This window comes from Staurois parvus, unplaced genomic scaffold, assembly GCF_062004578.1.
Source record: "Staurois parvus isolate SC_StPar_1 unplaced genomic scaffold, SC_StPar_1.0 ptg000357l, whole genome shotgun sequence".
Taxonomy (NCBI): Eukaryota; Metazoa; Chordata; class Amphibia; order Anura; family Ranidae; genus Staurois; species Staurois parvus.
The window spans coordinates 1,796,133-1,809,287 of NW_028318153.1; the positions used below are offsets into that span (position 1 = coordinate 1,796,133).

At 38.4% G+C, this 13,155-nt stretch overlaps 1 protein-coding gene across 1 annotated transcript in view; it reads left to right on the forward strand.

Moving 5' to 3' along the window:
• The window catches only part of USH2A (usherin), a 1,035,348-nt gene that overhangs the window by 413,290 nt on the left and 608,903 nt on the right, over positions 1 to 13,155 (forward strand). Inside the window, exons 28-29 of the mRNA XM_089684798.1 lie at positions 718 to 798; positions 7,765 to 7,950. Coding sequence (XP_089540924.1) covers positions 718 to 798; positions 7,765 to 7,950 — 267 coding nt within the window. The remainder of the gene's footprint in view (positions 1 to 717; positions 799 to 7,764; positions 7,951 to 13,155) is intronic.

Genomic DNA, 13,155 nt, shown 5'->3' on the forward strand with positions numbered 1-13,155 from the left:
CCTCGCCACGTATGTGTGTGAATGGATACACAGAACAGCGGCTCGGGAACCCCCATAGCAAAATGCTTGTTGTGGGGGCAGTTGGCAGGAGGGAGAAGACAGGAGCACCAGCAGGGGACCCCTAAGGAGCATGGGGACCCAAGAAGAGGAGGATCAGGGCTGTTCTGTGCAAAACCACTGCACAGAGCAGGTAAGTATAACATGATTGTTATTTTTCTATATTTTTAAATATACCTTTACAGTCACTTTAAGGCTTGACCTACAGAGTTCTGTAAACAACAAGATTTGTTTTTTTTAGCACAAAGGCTAAGAATAGACAGGTAAAAAAAAGGAGACGCCATCTATTGGCTGTAAATGTTATAATAAAGTACTTATATCCATTATTTCATATTCAGCCTACCAAAATGAATTTAACAAAAATATTTTTTTATTCATGAAAACAATAAATACAGAAAATATTTATAAATTAGCTATACATTCCTATTTATTTTTGCCTGCGTGACACAGGCGGTGGGACCTTTCAACACCCGAACATACATGGAATGTCCAAATAGCTCCATCTAATTGCCCTTCGGCCTGTCACTCCAATATGGTACTGTGGGTTTTTACAAAAAAAAAAATACACTTGTCTTTTCTTTGACAACATTAATTTACTCATTCTTCAGCCCACCAGATATCCATATGGATTTATATTAGCATCTCCATCCTTCTTTACAGAATTCTTGTACAGGGTGATTGCTTCAAATGAAGGAGGATCGAGAGCTAGCGATTGGATCAGAGGTCGCTCTAAAGCTGCATGTGAGTACAAAAAATGTAATGTATTAGAATCAATCTGCTAGTGTTTATGAAAAGCAGTGAAAGTAACCAGGTCAGGCTGTTGTCTTTGTATCAGGGGCGAACTGACAACTCATGGGGCCCCCGGGCAATAGGGGATCATGGGGCCCCTGTGTCCTTTCCCAAACTCAAAAAAGCCTATGAAAAAGATACCAGGGGCATCTCATGGGGCCCCCTACTGACCCTGGGCCCTCGAGCAGTGCCCGAGCTTCCAAATGGTCAGTCCGCCCCTGCTTTGTATACTACTAGAGATCTATCAGCATATTCTGACGTACATGACAATGGAACATGACAACATTTAAAGAGGATGTTACCTTTGCTGAATAACCTATAAAGATACAAATGCTGGAGCTGCCATTTTTGTCCTTGCTTTACTTGTTAAAACAAATTCTGTGCTTTGCCCATGTAGGCCTAAGCAACAGATTCACTTTAAACAGATCCATTTCCCACATGAAAGTTTCTAAGCAAAAAAAACACCTTTTAATTCTACAAATTGCATTATCACTTGAATGATAAGTTGCTTGCATTTACTGCAATGCATCTCCACAAAATTGCAGAGAAATAATAAGTCAGTTTCTCTCATTCCTATTGATGTTACTTGATGTTACTTGTAGATTGGAGTTGCCATTTGTTTACCACTTCAGTTCTCACATCTGTACACCCCCTATGGACAGGAGCAATTTTTACAACTTTCCTATCTATAATTGTTATTACTTAGGATAACAAAGCAATTACCACATTTTTTTTTTTTTTTAGAAAAACAATGTTTTTTTGGGGTGGGGATACTATCTTTCAAGTTGCATGATTTTATTTTTCATGCAATACATAGACAGAAATTTTCTTTAAAAGTATGTATTTTTTAATTTGATCAGTGCAAGTTAAAATATGTGCATATACATATACAATATATATATAAAATGTTATTGTTATTAAAAGTTAACAAAAAGTTTTGTGTTGCTTCTTATTATTTATTTGTCCTAAATGACACTAAAATGATGATTCTAGTACAAAACATTGCAGAGTTATTTATAAAACTAATGAAGTTTTTTTTTTGGTTTTTTGTTTGCGACACAAAAAAAATGACCGAACAAATCAAATAAAAACATAAAAGTATTGAAAGTTAGAAAAATAGAGATAACCAACAACAATAAAAAGCAGAAACATCATAGTTGAGGGGAGAAGGGGAAGAAGGAGCTGACTAGGGCAGATTAGGGTAAACTAAAGACAGTAAGCGTTTACATAGGAACACGTTTTATTTATAAAAAAAGTAACTTTTTTTTTTACTTGTCAAGTTGCTTTAGCCCAGTTTTTTTTCAACCAGGGTGCCCCGGTAAAATGCTTAAAAATTGCCCAAAAATTGTATACCAGCCAGCAGGTGGATCAAACCTGCCTTTTGATTACGCAAAGTCCAAGGTTTTCATTATGCTCCATTACAACCTTCCAGCCACTGGTGATACAAAGGATGTTGGGTACCTGCACAGCATCCTTGTTTGCTCCTCCCCTGTCCCTCCTTGTCAGCACTGGGGTCACATTAGCTGAGTTAGGTAGAGAAACATTGCAGTACTAGTCAGTACTAGTGTGCAACTGTGCAGCTGCTTTGGAAAAAATAAATCATGTTGGGTATTCTACATGTGTGGATGTTGCTGTGTGATGTAAAACTATTAGTTCAGTTTTTTACATTTTAAAATGAAATGCCTCAAACATAATTTTAAAGGGTTGAGAGACACTGCTTTAGCTAACATTATATGCAGATAGAAACTTGTCTTTGATCTGCAGATGGATGAAATAGAGTAAATACAAAACTAACAATATTACTTTGTATATTTTTCATGTCTGAACAATTTTTATAAACACTGTATCAACTAATCCATTGACAGCAGCTGTTATTACAGCTGCTGCATTTACACATCAACTTCCAGCTGTCATTTTGATAGCTGGGAATTTCCAGCAAGTGCCAGGGAGGAAGTGGCAAAAGGACAGGATATAATACACATCTCTTGTGGACTTTGATGAAGACTTTGGGGGGCTTATGTTGCAGGCCCAGGGACAAATAGTTAAAAAAAGCAATGCAAAGGGATCCGTAAAGAGTGAATTTTGAGAAAATAATTTTGCCTGAATTTATTGTTCATACATTTCAGCTCCCCATTATTCTTTTAGTATTTTATCTAGCTACAAAAACTTAGCTAGCAAATTAATGTCTATTGGTTGTTTGGGGCTCCCACACAGTATAGCTGCACTTCTGACTGCCTTACTGAATAAACCTAAGCATACATTAACTGCAAACTGCTCATCCATGATCTTGCCAGAAATACTTTGGGCTTTCTCCACCACCCCTTATAAAACACTTTCCATGCAGACCTTGCACATTGTATTGTGATATCTAATAAATACTTAAAGGTTATGTGAAATTGATGGCTTTTTTTCTATTAGCAAATGGTGGGATATACCATTCTCAGTTCATCTTCCCTTTAAACATCTTCATTTTATATACTTTTTTTTTCCTGCGTTGATTAAAAATGAATTTCTATGCGAAGGGCTTGCATAAGAGATTAAGCTCAATTCGAGGTTGCAAACTCATTAATGTATCCATATTTCTCATGTTCCATGCCTTGACTCCGCTGTTTAATTGGATTTAAAGACATTCAATACATGAAAAATGAAACTTGGAAGATCAACAATAGCTTGTTTCACACGCTTTTGTGTTTTGATATGCTCAAAATATGAACGTGTCAGATGTGTTTAGAGAGAGTAATATATAGCTAATTATTTTGCTTTTGAGTTCAGCCATTGCTATGTTTGTAAATATGTGAGACCGGATCAGGCCACTTACGTTAACATGAGGTATATCACACTTTAACATGCTTTGCCATAAGACAACCCATCTACCACAAAGAAAATGGTATGATCCAATTTGTAGGTTTCAATGGATTTACAACATTTTATTTACACAGCACAAGAAAAACACTCAAATGGTCTACATTTGTGCATGACTGCTGAGAAGCATAGGCTTAGTCATGACCAACAACAAACTTGGAAGAGAGGGAGGGGGGGTAATAGTGTGGTGGTGGGTGCCAAATCTGGGAAACATGGGAGCCCTACTCAAAGGTGGGTTCCTCTGGGCTACGCTAGGCACCTTGTACAGGGTCACTCTACTTCACACACTTGGGGTACCTTTACTCTGTGCCATTTTCACCATTGCTCTGGGACAAGGTTGAGGTTGCCACCAGGAAATACCCAACCGTAAGGCAGGCCTCTACTCTTAGAGATCAATGTACACCATGTACACTTGCACAACAACTGTTCTCCAGTTAACTCTCAGGTCCCTGTGTAAATGTACTTCTTGCATTGTATCTTGCAATTACATGTGCTTGGCCAACACTGACCACAGCCACCTGTCCAAAGTTTGCTATTACTACTTCAGGTAGCAGCATGGAACCCTGCTGTGCACATAGCATGGGCTCCACTGACTTTAACTCTTGAACTTCCATAGCTCTATATAAGATGGAGACCTCTGCATTGCAGTTCAGTTCTGGTTGCGAAGGGAGATAGAATGTGGTGTAGGGAGTGCCGACATCATCTCCCCTTGCCTAGAGGCAATTTAATTTATAAAAGGCAAATGTTATGACAGGCTGCTTGCTAACTGTACCTTTGGTTGCTCGTGGCAACCACATGTATATTTTGCAATAAAATGACTTTTAGCATGTTAACTCTTCATACCCCATGTGGCAGTGACCTAAGCTGTAGACTAAGTATGTGATGTGATAGTGCAAGTTACTTGCAATGTACTCCTTTCAAGGACTTCAGACCAGGCAGAAGGCAAAGTTTAACACTTTGTTTGAATTAAGTGCAACATTACACAAGAGTCCACAATAGACAAAACAGTCCAGCAGAATTTCATTCAACGGTCAACATCCTAAGTCCCTAGTCCCTATTCTTAACCAGGCTATGTGCTGCCCCAGTTTACCTGCAGAGGTTGAGTCCATGTAATTTCAGAGTCCATCGGAGGCATTTTCCAGCATCTGATGTCTTAGGGGCGAAGGCCAAGTTCATACGACTTTACATCTTGGTAGTAGAAAATGACATTTTGCACTTCTCCTGAGTGCAGCTCTCTTCAGGGAACTGGGAATACAGCAGTAAAAACAAAGGGCAAGAACCAGGCCCCATCTCCCTCCCTCTCTCCCCGGACTCGGCCCACTGTCCCTTTTTACTTTTATATGCACAGGTTCAGTGGGTCAGACCCAAAGATCCAACCAAAACCCAAAGAACCGGGAAATGCATTAACTCCTTTCCTCTTATGAGGGGCAGTGCCTATGTAGTTAATTTCAACCTGCTTACAAGCTAAAAAATCAATACCTTGCCAAAAAATATCACAGAGGATCATAAAGTTGGAAAAAGGCAAGGCCACCACTTTATTTAAATTTTCAAACATAACAAATAACCAGTCACAGTTATACTGTGCACACAGTTGACAAAATAACCTAACATAGTCTAAAAGGTCTGTCCTTACCATTAATGACAGACAGGCATTAGATCCAAAATTCTTTATTCCAGATAAATGACTGTAACTTCCAAATCTCATTCTAAAGGTTTGATTTTTTTTTTTTAAATAATAAACATATTATACTTTTCAATGGGTTTCCCTTGCCGATACTCCTGGCTCCTCCTCCCAAGTACCCCATAGCAAGCCGCCCACTCCCAAGCTGTATTATGGGTGTCCATTGACACACACAGAGTGGTTTGGCCCCGCCCACCACCCCTTCCTCACTGGATGTAAAAGAAAGCAGCAAGAACCTGCTGCCTCCATGTCCAGTGAAGAGAGAAAAAAAGCAGCATTGGATCAACATCAGGCTCAGGTAAGTATATAGAGGGGGGTGGGGGGAGCTGATCACAGAAGCTTTTTTTTACCTTAAGGACCAGTTCACACTACATGCGTTTCAGTTGCTTTTTTTCTGTATCCAAAACACATGTAAAGTAAGTTATATGGTTGTCAATGTCATAGTTCACATCAGTGCTTGCAGTTCCAGTGCGTTTCAGTTGCAGAAAAAAAAGTAGAACATGCTGCATTTTTTCTGAACAGAACTGTACTGGAACGTGGCAAAATGCAAAGAGTGCAAATGTCCCTATTTAAATTGAAGAAAAAGAGAGGTGAAAAAATGAACTGGAATGCATAAAAAACGTATTGGAACGCATCAAAAATGCACCAGCCTGTGCCAAAAATGCGTCAAAAACGCACATACAAAAACGCATCCAGAACGCATCTGTAGTGTGAGCAAGCCCTAATACAGAGAATGCATTTGGGTGAAATACCTTTTGGCTTAACAACCACTTTAACTTGCCTGAAAATAACTATCACCTTTTTGAAAATAAGGATCCGTATCCTGGTGTGTGAATTTTTGTGAATTAAGATTATTATTTCCTTAATTCTAGTTTCATGAAACCCAGTGAAGTCATAGTTAATGTTTTAACCACTTCAGGACAGCTTGCCCACATTGGACTGCGGACAGGCGGCTCCTGCAGGGACAGTGATGTACCTGTATGTTGCTCCTTGCTTCTGCATTCTGGGTTAACAAACAGCACAGGGCTCTGTACAGAGAAAACAATCTCTTCACAGCAGGGAGAGGGAACAAATTAACACTTGTTTGGCAAATACTTAACCCCTTGATTACTCCAAAATGTGAACCCCTTCCCAGCCAGTGTCATTAGTACAGTGACAGTGTATAATATCATCACTGATCACTATATTAATGTCACTGGTGATGTCAGTGTCAGATAGTTCCCATCTAGTGTCAGTTAATGTCAGATTGCCCACTGTACTTTCACAGTCCCATTATAAGTCGCTGATCACTCCCACACTAGTATAAAAAATAATAATACATAAAAATTACAGTATAATTTTCACATAAGCCACTCAATGTACACTTATTGTGATTTTCTTTTACCAAAGACATGTAGTAAAATACATTTTGTCCTAAATTTATGAAGAAATTAGATTTTTCTTATTTTTATTGGATATTTTTTATAGAAGAAAGTAAAAAAATATAGCTTTTTTTTTCAAAATGTTCAGTCTTTTTTCGTTTTCATGGTAAAAAAATAAAAAAACCCAGTGGTGATCAAATACCACCAAAAGAAAGCTCTAATTGTGTGAAAAAAAATGATATAAATGTGATTTGAGTACACTGTTGCATGAACACACAATTACCAGTTAAAGTAGCACAGTGCTAAATAGCAAAAAATGGCCTGGTCATGAAGGGGTAAAACCTTCCAGAGCTTAAGTGGCTAATGTGCTGAACTGCACTGACTAGATGTAAAGTTTGGTTGGGGAAACAATTTTATGGGGTTTTGTTACTTCACTCTACTTATGTTACTCTTCACTACTCCAAATTCTGAAATGCTAGTTAGTTGGCTATCGCACTGATCAAGGTGCTTTAACACTTTTGAAGCCAGGGAACTAGCACTTTCAGAAGGAAGTAACAATATTTCCCTGACTATGACCACTTCTAAATTGTGCACGTGCTTGGAGTAAAAAGTTATCTCATCTTCATTATTAAATCTATTTCAGAGCTCTGCAAATCTCTTTCAGTTGGCTGCTCAAAATTCTGGGTGCATGGGTCATACATAGAAAACCTGTTGCACTGATATGTTTGTGTTATGTGTTTGTTATGCACTTGGATCTTTATACATTAAAAGTCAAGCGCGGCTTGATATATTACAACTGATATTGCTAAATGAAAGGTAATCTGATATGCATCTAATCATGTTTCTAATTTGTTTATCGAATGACCCACTCTATAAGTAAAACAGTAAAATAAATGTAATGCAAACAAGTGTTTTAAAATAGCAACACAATATTCATAATTAATTCTAAAAAATATGCTTACTATATAATATGTTGGTGTCTGTCTTATTTTTTCTGGTATTTTATATCTCCAGTTCCAGTGAATAGGCAAGCTCCCCTAAGAGTTCTCAGAGTAAGTGGACGCAGCATTGAAGTGACCTGGGACAGACCAGCTGGGATCAGAGGAGTAATTGAGTGCTACATTTTGGAAGCAATTCCGGAGAACAGTCCTAACATATCTACAGCAAGTGCTCAGTTTCATGATACCAGCAGCCTCATTGGTAAGTGTTTCTTTTTATAAGTTTGATATATCTGGCTCCAGCCAAAACCATTGTGTTGGTTTTGCTTGGACACCAGTGAGCTAAATTGCCTTGGCTGTGCATTAATAGTGAGGAGCCGGAGCTGTTTCCCAGCTTCAAGTTCCAAGGAGCCCATGTATATGAGGACCTGACCTTTAGTCTGAACACCTCATACATGGTCAAGAACGTCCAACTGCACCTTCTGTTTACTGAGGAGGAAAAGACTTCCCCAGAAACTGTTGTTACATTTTTATTGTAGCATGATAGGAAGCATTTGACGTATCATTGCACGGTCTGATACTTCAGTTGCACTATGGTAGACAGAGAAGATCTGTAGCAAGTAGTAAACCTGGCTCAATGGATTGTTGTCTCCCTACTCTCTAACGTGAGTGATATTCATTCCAGATGTCTCCACAAATTAATCTCTCATATTAAAAGAGACCCTACACACCCTGGATACCCCCTATTTGCAGCACTCTGCTCAAGTAGGCTCGGAACCATCTGCATATGAGCCAACAGGTTGAGAAACAGCTTCTCTGAGCCATAGACAAGCTGATAAACTCATAGACATCCAATTCCTTCTGAACTCAAGTGCAATATATATCTTGTAGGTACAATACCTGTCACATTCAATTTGTGATTCTTAATCTTTATATTGTCCAAAGTAACACAGTAAAGCCTTCTTAAAGCAGCAACGCGACAGGAAGTATTCACATGTCACATTCCACCAATTATACTAAAAATAAGAGGATTATTCCTCATTTCAGAATAAAAGGTAGAGCCATGCAAATCATTGCTTTATGCCCCATCAGCCAGATGTACATCCAGAAGTGCTGGTTTATAGTGCACAAATAGGCTTATATTACATGAGTGAGTTTATTTATGTATGTTAGTATTCTTAATGTTTTTTTGCACCCACCACTTTATATTGATGGATTTCTGAAGTAGTGTTAAGAGATGGCATAGATCTGCTTACACATTGGTTTGGTTAGGGTTATTTATTTATTAATTTTTATTTTAAATGGGAATGATCTTAATTTTTTAGTCTATTTATTTGCATAAGGTGGATTAGTTGAACAATGCACAAAAGCACTATTAACTATTTTTTTTTCTTTTTTAGTAAAACTTCAAGTCGTGTATATTGGCTAATACACCTTACAAGAATTATTGAAAACAATACATATTGTTATTTGTATTCCATAGGCAATGGCCACTCAATTAGATGTGGGTGTATGGCAGCGACCGTTGTTGGTGCTCTCTGCTCTGGGTGTTAGTTGATGGTATTAAGGGTACTTGGTAGCTAGTGGATGTTGTGTTTTTTAATCCCAGGGTGGTCTCAGCCTTTATTTTTAACATGTTATGGAGAATGCACATATTTTTTTTTGTTTTGTTTTCTTTTGGGGTCTCCTATAGTAGCAAAGACAAATGTGCTTTTTTTTAGCTCTACCTTTATGCCTACATTTCTCTTATGGAGGATTTCTGATGTTGGGTTTGCTCAGTTCAGCTAATGCATCTAGTCACCTCTGTGGTTGGACATTACCCCCATACTTAGTACATATCCAATATCCCATATACAGTATGATATGTGATCATGCCCTGATTACTTTGTCTCTCCTATTTTCCTCACAATCGATTAATTGTACACAATGGCCTCAATGGGAGCGTCCTACAGAAGGAAAGCTCCTGGGTGGAGCTTCGGGCAAAACCCTCATCTTTTTTTGAACTGAATAAGTCCACAGACATGCGGCCAATTTCAGTTTGGGAAGCACACAAATGCTTTATATGGGGTATTTTTATTAAGTTGAGCTCTAGACAAAAAAAGAAGTATAGTGAAAAGTTGACTTCATTCATTTTATGTATTCGCTCTGTTGAAGCCCAACATAAAAAGTCTCAGGTGGTGCGGTTAGTGACGGAGTTGGCCATCCTATGGGAGCAGTTCAACTCTCTTCCTTTACCTAAAGCTATAATAAAATTACTTCATAGTAGGAGTCTGTTTTATGAATTTGGAAACAAGGCAGAACGACTCCTTGCGCGGTCTCTTCATACTCCAGCCTCACAGGTCTATATTCCTATGATTGTCTCCTTTGTGAGCTGTAAAACGTTGCGAAAAAATTGCGAACTGTTTCAAAGATTTTTATTCTCTCAGATCCAATGTGGATCTTAGTTTGATTCAAAAAGACGATCTCATAAGTAAATATCTTGCTGGTTCAGCTTTACTGAAATTATCATGGTCCAAAAGAACAATGCTTAATAAACCTATATTCCAAGGTGAAATTTGAATTGGCACTCAAAAGTATGCCTTCGGGTAAAACATCGGGCACTGGTGGTTTTACATTTCTTCCTAACTTCCTGCACTTCTCTTATCTACAGATGCTAAGAAGGCATTTGATAGGGTAAGCTGGAGATTTATGAGATGTATTCTTCAATATGTTGGGATTGGCACAAATGCAATGAAGTGGATAGATGTTTTGTATGACCATCTGACAGCAGCAGTTAAAGTTAACGTTGTTCTATCCACCAATCTTACCCTATCAAATGGCACCCGAGAGGGATGTCCCCTTTTGCCCCTCATATTTATACTCGCTTTAGAGCCGCTGTTACGACGTATAAAACTTATTTCAGATATTACAGGTATATGGGTTGGAAAGACATTTAACAAAGTATCTGCATATGTAGATGACTTGCTCTTTTTTGTAACTAGCCCAGAAACATTGTGTCACTGTGAACATCAGATCATGGGCAGTAATTCCAGCACCAGATCTCCTATGTAAATCTAAAGTGGTAACCTGTAAAGGCTTTTAAAGCGTCACCTGTGAACAGTAAAATTTACGTTTGTTTCCATTGCGCGGGTGTTTGCAGTTTTAAAGCGGAACATGTTTGGTATCTATTTACTCAGCCATAATATAATTTTTTATATTTTACAAACAAATTGGGTTATGCATTGTGGGTTTTTTTGCATTAAAATTTAAAAAAGTGTATTTTTATCCAAATAATTCTGTTAGAACAAATGCTGCACAAATCCTGTGTGACGTAAAAAAATCGCAAAACCCACCAATTCATCCTCTAGGGCCTTTGCTTTAAAAATATATAATGTTTGGGGGCTGTAAGTAATTTTCCAGCAAGAAAACCAATTGTTACATGTGAACAAAAAGTTCCAGAAAAAGCCAGTAGACAGAGCAACCCAAATGATTGCTTTATGACCCATCAGCCAGAACTACTGGTATATAGTGCAAATATAGCCAGATATTATAGAGCCAGTTATTCCAAACTGCATACAGTGCTTTCAGGCTTCAAGGGTAGAAATGCACTTTAGTCAAACCTATAAGTACATTTATACTTTTCTTTTTGGCACAAATCAAGCTAATAGTCTTCAAGTGTTAATTGTTATTTTTCTGTAGCTTTTAAATAGACAGACTCTTTAAATGTGAAGTTAACAAACAGCTTGTGACACATATAAGTGCATTGTGTATGGTTATTTCTCCTCTTAAGTGCGCCACCGGAGCTGCGGGGATGAAAAATGTGGCTATTTTGCTATAGCAAATGATAGTGGAATTAGTCCTTGACAGGTCCAAACCTTGGACTTTATCACATGTAAAAGATGAAATACAGGTTACGTCTCCACAATTTTTTCTCATAAAATATATTTATGATTTGGAGAAAAACAGGGTGACTCAACATCACTAAAATTGTCTGGTGAAAATAATTTAGTATGGTTTTCTCCTGGTACAAATACACTTTGCTATCAATCTGCTTAACTAGTCCTCTATACTGAATTGATTTTCTAATTCACAGAAAGGGGGTGCGGGGGTTGGGGGGGGGCTTCAACAGGACAAGTTTGGCTATGGAAGTTGACGGATTATCTGACATTTTTAGCTAAGCAGCACGAAGATGTTAAGAGAAGGAATTTGATTGAGGGCACCAAAGTCTTGAAAGCAGATTTTCTAGGATAGACTGTGACATACTGCAATAACTTTGTCATAAGAGCCTACAAGCACTCTGTTTTATACTGTGCTTTACTGTATTCCTATGAGCAGTGCTTTACATAGATACGTTTTTAATCTGTTATTGAAGAGCTATAGTCTTTTTAATGTTTTTTTTAAATATAGAAATGGAAGATATCACCTGAATGCAGACATACTGTATAATATACTGAAATGTTAAAGCCCAATTCTAGTGTAGAAAAACTGTCCAAGCCTTTTTAACATAAAAAAGCAGCTTTCACTGCAGTACCCTATGGGGTTGATTTAATAAAACTGGGGAGTGCAAAATCTGGTGCAGCGGTGCATGGTAGCCAATCAGCCTCTAACGTCAGCTTGTTCACTTTGGCTTTGACAAAAATAAAACTGGAAGTTGACTGGTTTCTATGAAGAGCTGCACCAGGTTTTGCACTCTCTAGTTCTAGTACATCTATCCCTATGTCTAACTTTTTCCCCTGCTGACTAAACATTTAGAGGTCCAGCACCAGTTTCCTTGCTGATGAAATGACCCCAGCATCATTCGACCTACTTCCTGTAATCCCAGGGTAATCAAGAACACGGCTTTCCTGGGGGTGTCATGAAGCCGTCTTTGGCTCCAAGGAAGAATGCTACAGAGCATCAAGTCACCAATGGGCATCCATGATTATCTGAATGTCCATTCTTGAGTTGTTATAATAGAACCTTACCTTTCAGGGAATACCAATTTTTTGATTATTTATTTGTATTGTTTCCCTGATAGAGCATGAGTGTCAGGCTGTAAACCTGTCCTGTGTTCTGGCTCTGCTGTGCTGAGGGCAGAAAGTCATAATATATCTGTGCTTGTCAGGATTTCATGAAAGAAAGCTAAAGGAGTTGTTAATTGAGAGTTTTACCTTATCCAGCAGCTAAGACAGTGTCAGGGTCTGGATCTGAACCCAGGACCTCTATTGTGTTTAGCAGTAACTCTTCTTACTGAGCTACCTGAGATTCTAGACAGCTCCCTGTCTGATCTGTTAGACAATTTTGCCTTGTACCTTGTTTCTTATGAACCTTGAACTCCTTGCTCATCCAACGAACCTCCTATTAAAGCCATGCCTTTGTACTTCCTGTTTGCCAGATTATTGTGCTCTCTCCAGCTAATTTCACGCTCTTGTCACTCCTGCTGCCGTCTGTATCTTCACTACCACTCAGGGGCGGACTGACCATTTGGAAACTCGGGCACTGCCCGAGG